Consider the following 19,794-nt stretch of genomic DNA (forward strand, 5'->3'; position numbering starts at 1 on the left):
AAAAATGATAATAAAAAAAAAAGAAAAAAAAAAAAAAAAAAAAAAAAAAAAAAAAAAAAAAGAAAAAAAAAAAAAAAAAAAAAAAATTACAGTATAAAATACTTGTTAGGATATAGGAGTATAAAGTAAATGAGTTATATACGTAGTGCGGTATGTATTAGTAAAGTTAAGCACTGAAGGCGCAGGTGAAAATTTCAGATTTATCGGAGGAATTGCACTACCAAAGTAACAAGACTAATAATCATTGAGAGAGTATAACATTTGCACAACAAATCAAACAAGACAACAAACATCCTACCCGTCTTGCACGTTTTCCATGGTGGTCTAGCTTCAATTGACTCATGATCTCAACTATATAAAATTACTAAAATCTCCACAAAATCCCCTTCTGATATTCTCTTATGTGTATGTTGGTTGTTTTACATGCTGTATTAATTCAGAGTACATAGTTGCAATCAATATTTATTAACTTTAGAAGGTCTCTTTCAATAAATAACCTATAAAAATAAACAGGATGTTAAATATGCATTCTGGACGCACTGCTCGTTAGTACCCTCTTTAGAGTGTAGTCGAAAAAATCTTATACTTTCTAGTAAACTAATCAAGTTACAAGAGATAATGAACTTTCATTTGTAGATTTAAAATACTTCAAAGTTTTTTTACTAAATAATACAGGGCATAAAATAGTAATTACCGGATTATTTGCACCATATTGAATTAAGAAGTATTTAGAAATGAAAACCCTATTCATATTCTTGCGAACCTGCTTAGAATAAGTTGATTTGGACACGTTACTTGCACTTGTATTAATTAATGTGGAGGTATTTTTAAACAAGATTCAAAGTGATCAAAAAAACATAGTTCATTCTCGTAATGGGCTTCATGAATTGATATAATGTCTGAAAACACCAACTTTTCTTAGTTTCATAACTTGCGGCCGAGTGGATACCCTGTTAAATCTATAATGTGATAAGACCACCAATAAGAGAGCAGCGAATTATTGATCGGACCAATGACACACGGAAACCGTAAGAGCAGTCTAGAGTACGTATCGGTCCTGCTTCTGCCTAGCCCAGCCAGTTAAGTCCAGAACACCAATAATATCCTATATGGTATGAATCATATTTCAGACATAATGAGTTTATATATCAATCAAACTGACCACATCGTACCATAAAATAGAAAATAACATGTGTACAAAATTTAACCAAATGTGGCTGTGAATGTAGGAGGCAGTAATTAATAGACTAGGGATAACTCAACAATGGTGAATCGTATAATAATAGTTTATAGGTCAAAATAAAGCTTATATAATAAGGGGGACATGAATATGAGTAGTTTAGTTATTTAGTAATTATACGATAAAAATATATACATGGTGTTGGTTCATAAATAGATCCCAAAGTTACCATTCATTATCCTTATCGGGGCATAACACTTAGTATATGCGATCATCCTTAATTGGAGGCAGATGACCTGATTAAAAATTGATCACACCAATCTAAATATATTCATTATTTCTTCTATGTCTTGGGTTTTATCTGATCTTTCTCATTCTTTCCATTACTCGATTTCATGTTTTTGAAATCAATTCCTGTTCAATCTTTGACTACTTTAGATATCATATTGACTTCTTTGTTTATCACCTTTTAGTTTGTTCTCTTGCTCTCCCGATGTTCAGTTTGACAACTTGAGCTGATACAAATTTTTGCTAAGTGCTCATTGTCACCGACTGACTGATTGTGCATACCGTGAAACCTGAATGAGCTAAGGGATTTAATTGAGGAGTTGTCATCGTCGTTTTTTGTACCAATATCTTCGCCTACTTCACATAGAAATGGCAAATGCCAGCTAACATGAAACCTAAGCCTAGGGTTTTCTGTCGATCATCACTATCCCTAACAGGCATTATGTTTGACGGCTAATCAGTCAGTCAGTCAGCTACAACGTAGGACCAGGCACATATATGCATCGGTCCAAGTTGCCATACCTCGTTAGCACAATAACATCAACATCGGATTCATAAAAGTAGTTATTTTAGTGGTGGCAATATATAAAAGAAAGATTTTATATAAGGATATAGTACAGGAAGAAAGATAGATATGAAGCAATTTTAATCTCACGGTTCAAGGGAAGCCAAAGAGTGTATGCACTTAAGCCATTGTGACCTATTCTAAGTCATGTCAAACAGTCTCCAACCATTGGTTACGATAGTCGCGTGGACCCCAACTAAGTAGTCTGCATTTTCCAACATGGCTCAGACTAGAAGTTAGTGACTTCAAGCACTTATGCCACGTTTTGGTTTGGCTGGCTAATTGTAATACCTAACTCATTAAACAATCTGCATTTATAATCAACATGGGGCCGGGCGCTCAGGCAGCATATTAAATGGGTTATTGCACAGACTCTGATGAATCTCTTCATTTATCAGATAGGATACAACAATATTCAAACTTGATTTAATAAACTCTTCATGGAAAGCTAAGTTGTAGCTTGCATTTATGTAATGGACTGCTTGATTTACATAACTTGATACCCAATTGCTATGGGAACACAAAAGCATATTATTACTACTATTATTATAGATCGCTGGGGTTCTGAACTGCGCGCACGTAGATTAGAATGTAAACAACGGATTGAGACAATTGAAGCTACTATACGTCAAAAGAATGTTCTTCTAACTAGTTTAGAAGCTGCAGCTGAACAAGGAGATGAATCTTATTATTTATTATTAAAAAAATATGAATCTCAAATTCGTGAACTGGAATCAAAAGTTATTGATTTAGAGCGCGAGAAATCCAAGCTGTTGGCAGAACACAGTAATGAAGAACTAAAAGAGTATGTTTTACATTGTGTTTTGTATCTTTTATGAAAGATCCACTTGATTAATATAAGTAAAAATGTTCAGTATAATGAATCTGTATAGCATTACTATTAACTATCCGTTTTTATCTGCTTGTCGTATTGTATACTGTTTATAAATGTATTCTACACATACTCTAGGCATTAAACATTCTCAGCGTATGATAATCCAAACTTATAGACGTGTCTTAGACGTACATGTGATTTAATACATTTTCGTGAACAAATTCGGGTTTGCTTGATCAATCTTCTATGTGTTGCAGTTTTTAAACGATGTCTAGTATGTTGATTCATATAACTATCGCTTGCTATAATTAAGAAAATGAATCAATTTCATGATACGTTTCAATTTGATTCATCTTTAAAAAAATACGACCTATTGTGTTTACCTTGGGTTCAAACCATATTGACCAATTTATTTCATGTACTATGATCATTATTTATATATTTTAATGTGCCACTGTTATTACCATTGTACGGTTTACTGTATATATGAACCGGTTCAACTTGTCACATCTGGTCAGCATACTATAAACAAAATGGTAAATAACTCCTGATGTAATGAAAGTCTAAATACAATAAGCAGTTCGAAAATAAAGATCAATTTGTTTGAAGGATAAAAAGTTATTGATGGTACATAACTCAAATCTAGTGGAAGATGTCGAATTTTCAATTGCTGTGCCATTGTGACCTGTTTTGAGTCGTCACCCTTAACATCTTCAAAAACGATATCGAGGTTTTGGGATTTCGTAGTCAGACTTTGATTCATGTCGATTGTTAATGATTAAGACAATGTTAACACAAATTTTAAGTTTTATTATATACAGAAAAGTGATGGTTAATCGGTTAAACTGTTAAACCGTTGGTACACGAAGTTAAAACCCTTGACAATAGCACTCCCTAAAGTTATCTTTTTAGTAAATTTATTACGAACACCCGATCGGTAGTTGCCTCAACCATTTTTAGGAAGATTTTCCTCCAAACTTAACGTCACTACAGCAAACCTTATCAGGTAGCCATCAATATAATTGTATGGTTTGATTTTTTATTATACTAAGTTTAATTGTCATACTTTTTTGAAAACTCAGTTCCAAAATGCAACGAGAAGCACGTCTTAAGACTATGGAACAAGAATTAAATCAGACACGACGTCAACTAACTGAATTATCACGTTTAAAGAAAGCCAAAGAGGCTAGAGAAGCGGAATGTTTAAGATTGAGAAACGAAATACAGTCGTTGAAATCTTCAATGATCCGATCAGCTAAACAATTGAAAGAAGAAAGCACTGCTTATCGAAAATGGCGTAAAGAAAAGGAGACTGAGGTTGGTTGGCTGTTTTCTGTCTTTAACATTTTGTTATGTATTACTCTGTAAGTTTGAAAAACGATACGATGATTGGATTCACTTAGTATTGTTTGTTTGAATCTTCCCATCGATATGTTTAGGACTGCAACTGGTCAGTCTCTAATTGGCATATGTGCAAACTGTGCGTATTGCCTCGATATACCTTAATTCACAAGCATGGTAAGTAGAGATGGATTGGTTTTAAGATGATTATTGCCGCGTTCTCGGGGTGAAACAGTAACCAGTGAAGTCCAACCTTTTCGAGAGTAAGATAGTTACGATGTCTGGAAAAATATCAAATACTTGATTCATACTCAGTAGTTTTCCTGATATCCACAAAATTTGGACATCCTAGGTTCCAACCCCTAAAAGAATAGCTCTTCGCTTTAGAAGGTTATCGAACACAAATTAATTTGTGATGTGTGATGTGAACAATTGATCTGCTTGCACCACTGAGCCTGATTTTAACCCATGCCACTAGAGTTCTTCAATCACAGATCATACTGCCTTGGTACGACCGTGGCTGTGGAGAGTCCACTCTCCCTCTCGAAATACTCTCACATGGCCACACATATACAACCTAATCACAGCCTCCTCGTGGACGGGATATTCTTTATGAAATTGAGAGGACGAAAAGCAGATGTCAGGTGCATTAACCGGGTTGGTGGGTACAAATTCACCTAGAAGAGTTGGAAAACCCTTATTCCAAACCAATGGTGCCTATGGGTTTCAGGATCCTGAGGGAACAAATAATGTTCCATCCTATTGTTCGTCACCGATTACCATGGGAATTTATCTCCTGACGTTGGTTCACTGCTTTGTGGATCAGACCTTTAGGTCAAAGGTTCGAGGTATGGCCCCCGACAAAAAACCGCCTGCATTTGTTTGGGCTCCCGGGCAGTACCACAGCTCACTCACAAATCAGCTGACGATTACTACTGGAGATATTTTTCTTGCTTTAATTCGCACCAACAATCATTGGATAACATCCTTTTTTCATTCTATTTTATAAACTACGTCAATTATCTACTCTCTTCTATTCTCTCTTTGTGTATTCTTATTCTTCAACTTTTACAGCAACTCTTCTATGGTGTAAACCCTGTCATATATAAACGAGCTCATGTCACTGACTGGTTGATCGTTGAATGCTACCACTGACTAGGAATACTGAGACAATCTGTCTGAAACCACATATATCATTCAAACTGGCCTTCAACGTTCGCACACTGATGCAGATCGGACACACAGATAGGGTTGGGTATGTCCTTAGGAAGTCTCAACATCGATGTGTGTTGTACATCTGAAACCCGTATTCAAGAATAGTGAAGCACTACATATTCGCTCTTTCTTCCCAAAGCTTGTTTCACGTGCGTTTATCCTCGGACCCTGGCGTCGGTGTCGCACTACGCGCTAGAGCTGAGGTAGCACTAATCGATTGGACCTTTATTAGCAACTGATTGTTTGCTGTTAGCTAAGAAAACTATCGAAATGAAAAAAAGTCGGTGTGAGAAACGATGTCTTACGTTATATCCGCCTACACTTTGAGAGATGCGATCAAGGATGAGTTCTGCCACCAATTAAGTGCTCTTCACCAGAAAGTTCATTTGACGAATATTGCAGTACCGGAGACTTGAGTGCTCACGTCAGGCGTCTAGGAACAGAGAAGAATCGTTTGGGTGGTAACAGTGACCGTCCACTGCAACTGCACAGATCACAATCTGTTTCTGGTTAACACTAACTGTCAGCACAGTCATCGTCGATTTCCTACCTGGCACCCTTCGTCTTTATCTCAAGCCTGCATTCAGATTGATCATACCGTGACCAGCTGCCATTGGCGTGTTTGTGTCACTAACTTCTAGTCTGAGCCATGTTGGTAGATGCAGACTACTTCGTTGGGGTCTGGCTGACTATCGTAACCAATGGTTGGAGACTGTGGGTGACATGGCTCATAATCGATAACAATGACGTAGATGTATACACTCTTTGTCTTCCCTTGAACCTTGAAATTAAAACTGCTTCATAACTTTCTTCTTTCCTATACTATACCCTTTTATACAAGCTTTCTTTTATATACTGCCACCACTAAATTAACTACTTTTATGAATTCGATGTTGATGTTGTTGTGCTAATGAGGTATGGCAACTTGGACCGATGCATATGTGTGCCTGGTCCTACTTTATAGCTGACTGACTGAAATATATCATGACTACACTGTGAATCCTCAACTAACAAGTTTTCACCTACTAACCAGTCTAAGTTCAATAACCTCTAGAATTTATAAATTCATCGTGCCATTTTATTTTATCACACGTCAATTTATTCTCAGTATGCTGAATGTGCGTAATGGTCATTTGAATCGCCTTATTCATTAAATGTTTAAATTTCATGTTTCAAAAAAGTCTTATTTAGTAGGACTTGTTTCCACTGTTATTCAGATAATTTTTTATAGCTTTTGTGATACAATTTTGCTCATTTTATGTAGGTGAAAAAACTTCAAGAGCATGATCGTCGGCTTCAGTGTGAAATGTCTCGTATGGTTTCAGTGCACGAACGACAACAAACTGTACTAAAGCGTCGTATTGAAGCTGCTGCAGCTGCTGAACGCCGACTTAAAGAATTGTTATTACGTCAAAAAGATATTAGAAATGAACGTGATAAACGTGTATCTGAAGGAAACAATGTGAAAAAGTAAGAGAGTATTTTATTTTGTGAATGAATGTACATTTATCCCGTATACTAATAATAACAATCTTGTTCTCACTAGCGACCATCGTCGAGAGGTAGTTTTCAGGATTCCAGTGAAAGTTGAGGATTAGTTGGGTTCACTCGTATAGGTCGTGTTGGAAGATAGTTGCTCAATATGGCTAATTGATTAATACTAAAAATCCAAATTATTGAATTAGGACTAGTCCAAATTTCAAGCACTTGCCACGAGACTTTAAGTTCCTAAGCCCAATCCTCGGTGGGGTCGTGGATGTTCGTTGTGTCCCGTACTAGTACGAAACAACTCTCAAGCACTTTCTGTTTTTTTTTTACTGATTGTCCATCTAAGGATAGGTGACGATATAAAGTATAATATGATCGATTAAAACTGACATAAATTTTGGTCAAAATATATTCAAATTTATTGTTTATCACAGACTTTATCAGCTCGAAAAACCATAGGGATTCAGTCATTTAGTCCTAATGTAGAACTATTGTACAGTGCTCAATGTTAGTCAGAGTAGGAATTAGTTTTAAAAAAGCTAAATATAGAAAGATATCTGGTGATTCTTTCAAAAGTAAGGCTATCCACATCATATCAAGAAATATCTATCAAACTCATGAACAAACACAGAATGTAGTATTGAAATCCACAAACCGATTATCTCACCATATATAAAGGACATATCGAAAAATACAACCAGATTATTAAGGCTGTCTAGTATATACGCATGGCTCATAAACCTACAAAATAACTTCGATAAGTACTATACAAACCATAAAATAATATAAGAAAATAAGTTGGATATCATCTACAAAATAGACTACCCCAACTACAATAAAAAGTAATTCTGGCACGATGATCCCTATCTTCCTCTTTGTTTACATCAACACCAGTTTTCTGTTAAACGTCACGACATATTTTCATTCACCTCAATATATGAAGGCGATTGCGGACACACGTTTGACTGTAAAAGGATATAGACTGAAGCAACATGAGGAAGATCAGAAAATTATTTAGAATCTCGGTTCTCAGGTCAATCAGTAGTCAACAGATTTTTTAAAATAGAATCAATTCATCAATCGTTTGAAGCAACAATAAATCAAGGTGAACACGTAAGGAATGATCGATGAAAGACTAACAATAATCAAGAGCAAAGGTGACAAAATAGGCTATTTAGAGGAATTCCGATAGCTTACCTCTATCTGAAGTTCGTGTTATCAAGAAAGGCTGTGAAAGCCCCATGATTAAATCACACAGCTGAGAGGATGCAACTACCAAAATTTTCTTTCTGTATGTTTTATTCATATTCCCAGTACTTAGTTTTTCTCATTATCATTAATATTTCATTATTTCGTTCTGTTTTGCTATTTATTTTTCTAATATCATTTTAGGGGAATTACTGAGATCTAATACTAGTTTAATTCGAGACATAACTCAAATAAAAGGATATAAATCAGAAGGGGTTTTTGTGAATATTTCAGTATTTTCATAGTTGAAATCATGAGTCAATTGAAGCTAGACCATCATGGAAAACCTGGACAAAACGGCTGTCCAGTGCTTCCAGGTTTTCCATGGTGGTCTAGCTTCAATTGGCTCATGATTTCAACTATGAAAAAGGATATAAGTTTCCGTTTGTTTGACGTCATAAACAATGTAATTAGCTTATTGCAATTACTGAACATTATGTTTTACATTTTCGAAAAAATAAATAGCAGATTCTTTCGGTTCAAAATACACATTAATATGAGTGTTTTCATCAATTCTAGACTAGCATATCATTAAGTCCCTGTTAGTTATTAAAATCAAGAAGAAGCACACAAACATATGAAGTTAATTATTCATCAAAGAGCGTTTTGATAAGATCTTATTTTCACTATTTCTAGGATAATCATTTACTTTCCAGTAGTGAATTATGACCGGTTATCTGTTCTGTGCATCTTACAGTTATCATGTAGACTAGACTGAAACACAATTAACCTGTATGTAACTGGATGCAGATATATGTCCATACTAATTGTATACTCATGGTATGTTTCCTCAAAAGATTGCATATTTACGTTAGTGTTGTAAACTCTGTGAAAAAACTACCGATCTCTGAATTTGATTTATCAATATCAGAATGTTTTACTCACCGTCATCATTCAAAATTTCCCTACATTTTGCCTGATCTCAGCTCTATTCGCTTTTGTGTGTACCATCACTCTCTGAGTACATACAGTTAACTTATGATGTATCTATTTCCGCGTGCCAGGCTTCCAGTTTTATTATGCCGGTATTTGTTATATTCAGTTCCTTTATAAGCACAACTTCTTTTGTGACTTTCAGTGTAAATGTTCATTCCATAGTTTAAACTGTCTAAATCCTTATCACATTTAGTAGATTCGATTTGGCTACACGAGTTCGCGCCTGGGTCAAAACGGATTTAGATATCCAAATCAGTATGGATGCTGTTAGATATCATTTGAGTCATTTTATGGATTCACGTAAAACTCTTTGTGATCGATTACGCACGATCGAAGCCAAAATGGAAAGTTGTCGACAAGATGGTCAGCCTTATGATATGTATATTGAAGAAGTGAACAGTCTTACTGAATCGATCCAATGTCAAACACAACAGATTAGCGATTTACAACAAAAACTTATGGATGCCGGTGAAAGATCATCGACAGATGCTTCCGGTCCACCTGATTCGACTGGTCAAATGCTTTCGTCTCGTTTGTCCCAACTACATAACATCCAAGAAGCACGAATAGCTTTGAAATATCTATTCAGACAAGTAGGTTTTGCTTTTTATGCTTTTGTAACCAAACTGACCAACTGATTAATTTATCCAAATTGTCAAGCTACATTTGAATATAAGTAGTCACTGGGCAAACAGATAACAACATGCGTCCGAGCTATATGGTTTATTAGTTTATTGATGTAAGTTACAGCAGAATGTTGACTCTGTAAATAGGCTTCGCAAAGTAATGCCAATAGGATGTGAATTCCACTCATTTAATCTCTATAAAGGTATAGTGATCTGATTTGACTAGTCAGCAGTTCTTTATTTTCTTATTTTGCTTATTCTTGCCCTTTTTTATTTATTTCATAGGCATCGTCATCTGAAGTTTCTAAGATTAATTTAGAAACTCAAATATACGAATTGGAATCTCAACTAAATTCAGAAAAACAAAAAGTAGAAAATTTACTTCAGACTACAGAGAATTATTCTGTAGAATTACTGAAATCTGAGGAGAATGTAAGTTAAAATGATAAGTTTCCTACTGACACACTAATACTCATACCGATTTGTGAAGTTTTTAAGTCGATGCAAAAATAAATGAGACTGAATCCTATACCATATGTGCCTTCTTGAAGAGGGGCGTTAGCCAATATGCTACTACACAAAGAAATTCGACTAGCATAATTTTAAAACTTATGTTTGAAGAGATTACGACATCGCCTAAAAATCGGTAAACGGAACGAATTATCAATGACACGACAACACAATTTAACTATCCTAATGCGTCCCAGTCGATATATTTACAGGTCTTTCTGCTTTCCCACTTTTGATTTGTTGGATCGTTGCTGTGGTAACATCTATAGGAAGGTCTGTGTGTGATGCTTTGATGTACGATGGATTCAATGGAGCTGGTTTATTCAAGAGTCCCTCCAAGTGTTCCACCCATCTGTTCCTCTATTCTTTAATTTCAGTGATTGGCTTGCCTTCTTTGTCCTGGATTGGTCTCTCCGGTTTATTACATTTCTGTGCCAGTTTCTTCGTTGTGTCATATAGTTGTCTGATATTTCCTTATGTTGAAGCTCTTTTCGCTGTAGTTGTCAGGTCTTCTATGTGTTCCTGCTTGTTAGCCTTACTGTTCATTTTCAATCGGTTGTTTGTTTCTGTGTATTCATCTTGTGGCTTCACTTCCTCTGTCATTGTTCAGCTGTTGTTAATTGCTGTCTTTTTGTTCTTCCTTTCTTGAATATTGTCCAGGGTTTCGATAGTGATCCATTGCTTATGACGATACTTCTTGCAATCCAGAACCTCCTGACACGTTGAAGTTAATGCTTCTGTATTCGCTTTCAAATTGCCCTCCATCGTAATCTCATCATCACTAACTAGATGTTGTACGGCTTGGAACTTGTTATTGAGAGCTTTGTTGAATTGGTCGATTTTGTCAGTATGTCGAAGGAAGGCTCAATTGGGCCATTGTAATTCTCCTTCTCCAGTTGCCAAGCGTTTCTTCAACTTCGGTTTCATCCTAGTGACAACTAAGTGGTGATCTGATAACATCAACACCTATGCTAGTTGTCTTCCATTGATCCTGTGATATTTTCAGTGATACAATTATGGTTAATCTCGTTCTGTGTAGTGTGATCCTGTAAGACACATGTCGCCTTGTGTATGCCTTTGTACGTGAATATTGTGCCACCTATGACCATTTTGTTGAATGCACATAAATCTGTGTCGAAATTACAATGATACAGTCTCAAAATAAGAACAAAGAACACCAAAGTATGGAATCTTTTACAGTATGACAAGGTTTAACAGAAACAATCGGAGTGAAAATATCTATTCCAAATATCAAGAAGATACAGTTACCATAATCAATAAACTAAATGTCATCAGCCTATGTAAATTCTCAATAACGTTGTGATTGCAGATGCATGTCACATTTTACTTCCAAAAGTTATTAAAAATGAAATGGGTTACTGAATACTGATAGGTGGTATATGTAATGGAGTGGAATAAAAAGATAACGATGTCATTGTAAATGACATCTCATCACCACTGAGAGAGCAAAACTCAAACATTGTCCTCCAACATCGTATAAACTACTGTGTCACATCCTAATCTACATATTCATGTAGATACCCATTAAGCTATATAGTTGCTAGAGTAATAGAAAGCACATTGAAATAATTTCTCATTACCAGACTCATAGATAACCATGCTTCCTCATGGTTGAAACCACTTTATAATTTAGGAAAAACGCATTCTTTCATTCCTGAAAGCTTTGTTCTAATGTCATACATTTGGTAATAATCCTAACATGTTTTTCATGTCTATCCTAATTCTTAGTAAAAGTTAAATACAAAGTTCCTAATAGTACGTGACGATCGTTTAAAGTAGTGTTTGAGGTCGGTCATCACTGAGGTTTAGTGCTGTATTCATAATCAACTGCATGTAATTTGCTGGGAGACGTGAATACATCTGTCTAAGATGTCATACTTCATTTCAACTGAGGAAGTGAGAAAATTATCCAAATGTAAATACCGTCCTTGAAATTAATAAAAAATGATGTTGAATCAGACAACGGAAATACCACAAGAAAAACTATGAAATAATATTGAAATACCAAGGTTTGAAGAAAAAGAGAACAGAACTTTTTATTTTATTTATTTAAACACATAAATATTGGTACAAGAAGCACCAGATACATATGCGCCGCACAAATCTCATTTGATTTGTGTGAGGGATGCGATATTGCCCAAGTGCCCAGACTGAAGCAGGTGATTTTCTTAGAGGGCCACACTCAGAGCCTTTGACCTAGAGATCTGATCCACAAGGCAGTGGAGCATCGTGAGGGGATGCAGTCCCATGGTAGCCGTTGACCAACGATTGATTCATACGCCATTTGTTCCCTCAGGATACTGGAGCCCATGTGCACTATTGGTTTGGAATGAGGGTTTTCCAACTTCCCTAGGTGGACTTTCCGTGTCCACGAACCCGGTTAAAGCGCAGAACATTCGCTTTTCGTCCTCTCAATTTCGTAAGCAACACCCGTGATGCGAGAAGGCAGTGAGTGGGGCTTCCCTAACAGAGGCTATATACCGGTGGCCATGCGAGCGCATTTCGAGAGGGAGAACGGACTCTTCCCACTCTCGACCGTACCAGGGCATTTGGGGGCAGAGGTCGGAACAACTACATCTGTTCCATTGCAATTGATTTCAAATTTATGGTTTTTATTCATAGGCATCGATTTAATGCGAAATATGGAAAAATGAGATCTTTACCATCCAATACAGTCTCAGCCTAACAGTCAGTGGCAGATGTTATTCATAGGTCTAATCATATTGAACTTCCTTCTCAGTCTACTCAAGTGTCGTACAGTCGATATCTGGGCATGCCTAAACCATTTCAGATACACCCATTCTGATCACTCGATTTATTATCCTCTCTAATAAATTCCTTTATTTCACTCTCAGTTTATCATTTTTTGTTGCAAAAACATTTGTAAGGAAATACTGACCACCTTTATTAGTCTATTCATGTACTTACTAATGTCTTGTCCTTGTTTGTTCATATCTAGATGAAAGATATTCAATCTCGTCTTCAAGCTGCTAATGAACACATTGATCAGTTAGAAAAAGAAAATTCTGAATTACGAGAAGCTTCGAAAATTCAACATGATAATTTAATGAAGATAAGATCATTGATGGCAGTAAGTTTACTGAGCTATATTACTCGTGAGCAGATAGTTGATTGTTAGTAATGAGCATTTCGTTGTCAAAGTTATACATAGTCTGAAAATACTGTAGTGATAATATTTGTTTCCTCAAAAGTCAGAAAGACTGAAATGTTTAAAGCACTTTCGAGTTAATCAATATTTTGTGAACATTCTTATAAAGTTGAACAATTCACGGAATATTTCCAGGGCGCCCAAACCGAGGCAGGTGTTTTTCTTATCGGGGGATATACTGGGAGCCTTCTTCCTAAAGGTCTAATCCATAAGGCAGTGCGCCAACGTCGGGAGGTGTAGTCGTAAACAACCCCTCCACGAGGTTGTGAGTAGAACTTCCCTGGCAGCGGCTGTATATCTGTGGCCATGTGAGAACCTTTCGAGAGGGAGAGCGGACTCCACACCCTCGGTCGTACCAATGCATTTATGGGCTAACTCCTTGTATATGGAGAGCATCTTGTGCTTCATGACCAGAATAAAACAACACCTTTTTTGAAGTTTGTCTTTTCTACACGGACTATATTTAATCGGTTTCCCTTCTTCCAAATACAGCCAGCTTGTTTCATTTTATTTCTGGCACTATCTTAAAAACTCATCCCGTCTCTCACATTGTTCGAACATTCCACGTTTCTTTATTCGTCATTGTTTTTGGTTGTTAGAAAAAGCGTTAGCATCTTGGCTCCCAAAAAATCTCAGCTTCCCAAATTCGACACTATAAATCTTCTATATGAAGACTTATCAAGTCACATCTAAGAGTCTAATTGGTTTTCCATGGTTGGCTTTCTTTTCAGTAAACTCATTTATCACAAGATAGATTCGTTAACTTACGGTCAACTGTGGTCCTAAAGGACCTGGACTAGCTCTACACGGAGTTACTTGTACACTGTTATGTCCCTATAAGAATAGTGAATGGTCACTTTGGGATCCATTTATGAACCAATACTTTGTATATATTTTTATCGTATAATTGTTAAATAACTAAACTATTCATGTTCATGTATCCCTTATTATGAGCTTTGTTTGATCTATGAACTATTGTTATATGATTTACCATTCTTAAATTATGCCCTGTCTATCATTTACCATCTGCCTTATTCACAGCCACATTAGGTTAAGTCTTGTACAAATGTTATTTTCCATTTTATGGCACGATGTGGTCAGTTTGATTGGTATATAAACTAAATATGTTTGAAATAAAATGATTCATACTGCAGAGGCTGTTATTGGTGTTCTGGACTTGACTGTCTGGGATAGACAGAAAGCAAGACCGATACGTACTCTAGACTGCTCGTACAGTTTTCATGTTTCATTGGTCCGATCGATAATTCGCTGCTCTCTGATCCGCGGTCTTATCATTTTAAACATTAACAAGGCATCCAGGCGGTCACAAGTTATAACATACTCAATATCATTAAATATTTTGGATAATTTCAGTTGTTTGATTAATGTTTTTATTTGTTCATCTTTTTTCTTTAGAATAGTCCATCTACTACTGGATTGACTGTCGAAAATAAATTATCAAACACCCCAGTACTTCGTCAATATAGTAGTACTAATAATTGTACATTTACTTTGTTAAGTGATGATGAGAATGAGAATGTATATCCGCAAACAAATATTCTTACCGATAAATCACTGAACTTCAGTGATGATTTAAACACCAATGATGGAGGCGAACCAGGAGTGAAGTTGAAAAAAGTTGAAAGCGATTGGAGTTTACCATTTACGGTAGTCACTGATATTAATGTAAGTACACGTGTAATGTTTACTCTCCTATTCATCGCCTATCATATTTATCTGGATAGTCGAGATATTTTTGTACTGTTGATATTTTGTAGAATATGGGTACGAACTTAGGTAGAGATAATCTATAGTTGACATGATTTGACTTTTATCTAGAAAACCAATGAGTACATTGAACAACTGTTTTGTCTTAGTATGTAATCTTTAAGTAATGTACTTATCTCATACTTTCAGAAGTCAAATCTTGAACCTTTAACTCGTAGCAAACACTTAATCCTTAGAAATTGATGAATTCAGTTAGTTTTACTCGATGTAGACTCAAGCACAAATATGCTTTGGCCCATGTTTTCCTACTAGATCAACACTGTGACAAAATTAACTCGCTAAATAGCTAAGTAATTGAAGTAATAGTAGTGGTAATGATATTATGAATGACAGCATATTGGATATATGGTTCTCAAATAAGGTACGTGTGAAGGAACACTGAAAATGAAGATGTAAAGGAAGATAAATAGTAAATGCATCTGTGCCACTGAATTCATCTTTACACCATATCACCCTGTTCTTCTAACGATTGGTCACGATAGTCACACAGACCGCAACTACTGACTCCCTTTAGGCGAGATGTTGGTCATTGGAGTAGTAGACTGGAAGAATACCAACTCTTCAAACCGAAACGAGGGAACAGTTTCTGAAACTATTGACTGTTGTTAAACTGAATTGTGTAGTTAGGTTCAGACTAACTGGTCGAGGTCCGTACGATTATATTGACCAGTGGTTGGGGACTTTGGGTGATGTGACTCAGAATCAGTCGTAATTAAGCGGATACTCTTGTTGTTTATTTTCTCTTAGACCTTACATTTTTAAGTTGTCATATGCTTTTTTCATCCTATCTATTTATTCTTTCTTCTCTGGTCACTTTCTCCAAGGGTTTTCTTTAATACTATCACTATTACTACCGTTTCTACTACTTGGATTTTTCTTGGTAATTTCATCTTGTGATTAATGGTTGGGGCGACCTGAACCGAGCACATATTTGCCGGGTCCTACGCTGCATATAACTAATTGGTCGACAATCTGTTTTTCTGTGTTTACTAACATGGTCCACTCCAACAGTTAATGATTTCACAGTCTAGTCTCAATTCTTTGTTTGATTGTCTTAAGCCTTCTTCGATAGGCATGTAGGATCCATGTGGAAGATTTGAAAAACACTTATTCCAAACCAATAGTCCAAATAAACTCCAAACTCCTGAAGATTCGAATGGCTCATGAACGTGTCCTAGGTCACCCGGTATCATAGTATTACGTCTCTTGACTTTTCTTCACTGCCTTGTATATTTGACCGCTAGGTGAAAAAGTTGACGGCGCTCCTTAATAAAATCATCTTCGGTCAGTATCTAAACCCACTCGCAAATAGGATCGTGAATGCTTATAATGGGATTGATATACTTCCTCGACTTTATTACTAACACAGAGGATAGTTTTTTTCCATTTAATTCAATTGTTTTTCCATCCAATGTTAATTCTTATTTCTTAGCTCATACAGCAGCTTGCATATGATATAAGTTCTGTTATTTCTAAACAAACTCAAGCTACTGACCTGTCTAAATTTTGAACGCTCAAACCGGTTATGTATTTCGAATCAGATTTTATGAAGCTGACAACAGATCGCAGCCCGGATGAGTTCTACCTCCAATTAAATGAACTCAACAAAACAAGTTTGATTGTTACTATAGTGTTGACTGGAGATTTAAATTCACAAATCGGGTCTCTAGGTACATGAGGGTCGTTTAAGAAGCTAGTGGTGAGTTGTTTATCTCAGGTCATATATTGGTGATCTCCTGTTGCAGCTTTGCACTGTCCATAACGCTTTCCCGATCAGCACCAACTTCCGGCATCGTTTTAGTCGATCTGTCACCTTGTATACTCGCAGCCTAGACTCAGATTGGTTGCATCACTACCAGTTATCACTTGCGTATCTGTGTACGAGACGAACACTCCTTCTAAAATGCCTATCTCGATTAGTAATAGTTTAACTCTCTTCAAGCTCATCTTGTGCTTTGTTGGCCAGTCAATGTGTCGTCTTAAACGAATTGATATAAGAAAATGAGCATCAGCTCCTGTTTCAACCAGTTACTAAAACAAGTCAGGTTCGACGCTAGTAGTTAGTCCACCGAATATTATGTGATCCATAATATGAAAAAAATCTGTTTAGGGTTGTGGCATATCTATAAGTGCTTATAACTCAATGGTCTGAGACTTTACGAGGATTAGCTGATGGTAGAAACCAATAGTATTTCTGCTGTATTTTTCTCTTATTCCGTTCCTTATAAGAGTCGGAGAAGCTTCCTCATGTAAGACAATTCTCCCAAAATGTATTTTCTTAAAACTGAATTGCCGCTCCGATATATATATATATATATATATATATCATACTTATTCTATCTCGTCATGGTTATGACGCGAGCCATTTCATATTTTTGTACGTGTAATCATCTGTCAGTCAATTACTCCTTAACATGAAATTGCGAATTGAGATGTGATATAAAGTGTGTTCTGGATGGACAATTCAAGAGTGAGTTCACCTTACAGAATATCGTCGAAGTATGTACGTAACAATATTCGTAAATACTCATAGTGATCTTGAATAGTAATAAAATGAATTAATTTTTTTTATTTCGATTTATCAGTCAAACACTGATGCAGATTCACATCAACCTCGATGTAAATGCCGAGGAACATGTCAAGCACGGTGTAGTTGTAAACGTTCCGGTCGTCCGTGTGTTCCATCACATTGTCACTGTGTATTAGGTCTATGCAAAAATCGTTCAGATTCATCATCGGAAAACAGTACAATATTGAGTTCAGTCAATAATTCTGCAACTGTTATGGGACCACCATCTGGATTTCCTGTTATATTACGTCCTAAACGTAAAACTCGTGCACTGCATTTAAATTTGAATAAAGAACAACAAAATGAACATGATGCTCATACAATGATGAATGAAACATTCGATTTAAACAAACAACAGTCTCCTACATCCATATCAGAAAGTAATGATAATGATGATTTACAATCTCCAACTAGCAATTCACAACTATCTGATGGTGGGTCACTTCGTTATTTATGGCCTAAAAATCGCTTATCTTATTTTCCCAGTCCACTATTACGTTCAGACAGATAAACGTTTTCTAGCCCACAAAGATCTCCAAGAAATGTACTTCACTATCCTGGCTACGTTGGTTTCCTTTTTTTAGTTTAAAACACTTGTACGTGGTTTCTGTGTGTGTATGTACGCTATCATTCTATATCTTTTCACTTTTATCCAGTTTATGTATATATTTGTTGCTTACAGTAGGACAAGTAGGATTATTTTAACTTGTGTGTTGTGTTTTGCTTCTTTATTTTTCACATTCCTAGTCCATTTCATTATGAATGTTTTAGCTCCAATATCCTGATTTGTCATTCATAAAATGATAAATACACTAAAACAATCGTTGTGAAACCGTCCCTGCTTTTTTCTTGTAATTCCACATTGTTTTTCTGTTTTTTTTCCCGAAACACGCATACAAGACCCTAGTGTAGTCATACACTTGACCTCACCTCGCCAAATCGAAGAGCTGACGAGATACACCCTCCGTGTATCTGATGTCCCGATGGCTGGTTCTCGTAGACTGAGTGGTGTAGACCGAACGCTAATTACGAGAGCAGAAGAAGCACTGCTAGAATGGATCTCTGTTAGCAGTCACCTATGTGCTGTTCGCCTAAACGTCTCCGTAAAGACTCGGAAGGATGGAGACACATGCCGTTGTCCTTTTGTCATCTCTGTCTAGAATCAAACTGACTGCAGCCCGGTTAAAGTGAAAGACGACTTTTACAAAAAGCTATCTGAACTTCTTCACAAAACTAAACGCTCAGACATAGTACTCGTAGCAAGTAACTTTAATGCCCAAGTAGTTAGTTTAAACCAATCAGAAGAACATTTAGGTGGGTATTTTAGTATCCGGGCTCGATGAACAGATAATCGTGACCGTCTGCTGCAATTGTGCTCAGACAGTCCTGCTAACAAGGACTAATTTTAAACATAAGATACACGAGACAGAAGCAACATCTATTGGTAATTTGAACCCAAAGGGTTACTAAAATACAACGGATTTATAGTAAGTTTATTGCTCTGATAGACTCGTAGACTTATTTCATCACTGTGAACACGATGAAGAGCGAAAGCGAATCAGATCTAAGTAAACCAAAAGTCTACGGAACGGTCGTGAGCAGTGGTGGGCGACGAGAGAGACTGTAGGTAAAACCAGATAGCCTTTCAGTGCAACAAAAGAAGCTGGAATTAAGAAGTGTGACTATCTCGGAAAAAATAACACTTCTCCTGCTCGCAACCCAAACGTTTAGAACGACAGGTGAAACACTGAGGAGCAGTTCAGCAGAGATTCAGCCACTAACTTCTAGTCTGATCCATGTTAGATGCAGACTACTTCGTTGGAGTCCGGGTGATAAAATTCGAATTGACGGAAAAATAATAAACTTCAAATATTTACGGCACAGTTTGTGGAATAAGTGTAATACAGGCTAGTTTTATATCAACCAGGCAATAAAAAATACAACGTCATCATCATATAATAGTAGAAATATCCAAAGATACTTACAAAAGGCACGTACCTTCTTTAAGTCGGTCA

General features: G+C 36.3%; 1 protein-coding gene across 1 annotated transcript in view; it reads left to right on the top strand.

Moving 5' to 3' along the window:
- Smp_173450 (kif4a, putative) overlaps positions 1-18,608 on the top strand; it is a gene marked incomplete at its 5' end in the record, with an annotated part of 28,753 nt that extends 10,145 nt beyond the window's left edge. Inside the window, 8 exons of the mRNA XM_018791322.1 lie at positions 2,586-2,838; positions 3,951-4,185; positions 6,689-6,894; positions 9,290-9,689; positions 10,008-10,154; positions 13,213-13,344; positions 14,839-15,108; positions 17,796-18,608. Of these exons, the coding sequence (XP_018645462.1) occupies positions 2,586-2,838; positions 3,951-4,185; positions 6,689-6,894; positions 9,290-9,689; positions 10,008-10,154; positions 13,213-13,344; positions 14,839-15,108; positions 17,796-18,290 (2,138 nt within the window). The 3' untranslated portion in view covers positions 18,291-18,608. The remainder of the gene's footprint in view (positions 1-2,585; positions 2,839-3,950; positions 4,186-6,688; positions 6,895-9,289; positions 9,690-10,007; positions 10,155-13,212; positions 13,345-14,838; positions 15,109-17,795) is intronic.
- Between the last annotated feature and the right edge of the window lie 1,186 nt (positions 18,609-19,794).

The sequence above is a fragment of the Schistosoma mansoni genome, assembly GCF_000237925.1.
Source record: "Schistosoma mansoni, WGS project CABG00000000 data, chromosome 3 unplaced supercontig 0083, strain Puerto Rico, whole genome shotgun sequence".
Taxonomy (NCBI): Eukaryota; Metazoa; Platyhelminthes; class Trematoda; order Strigeidida; family Schistosomatidae; genus Schistosoma; species Schistosoma mansoni.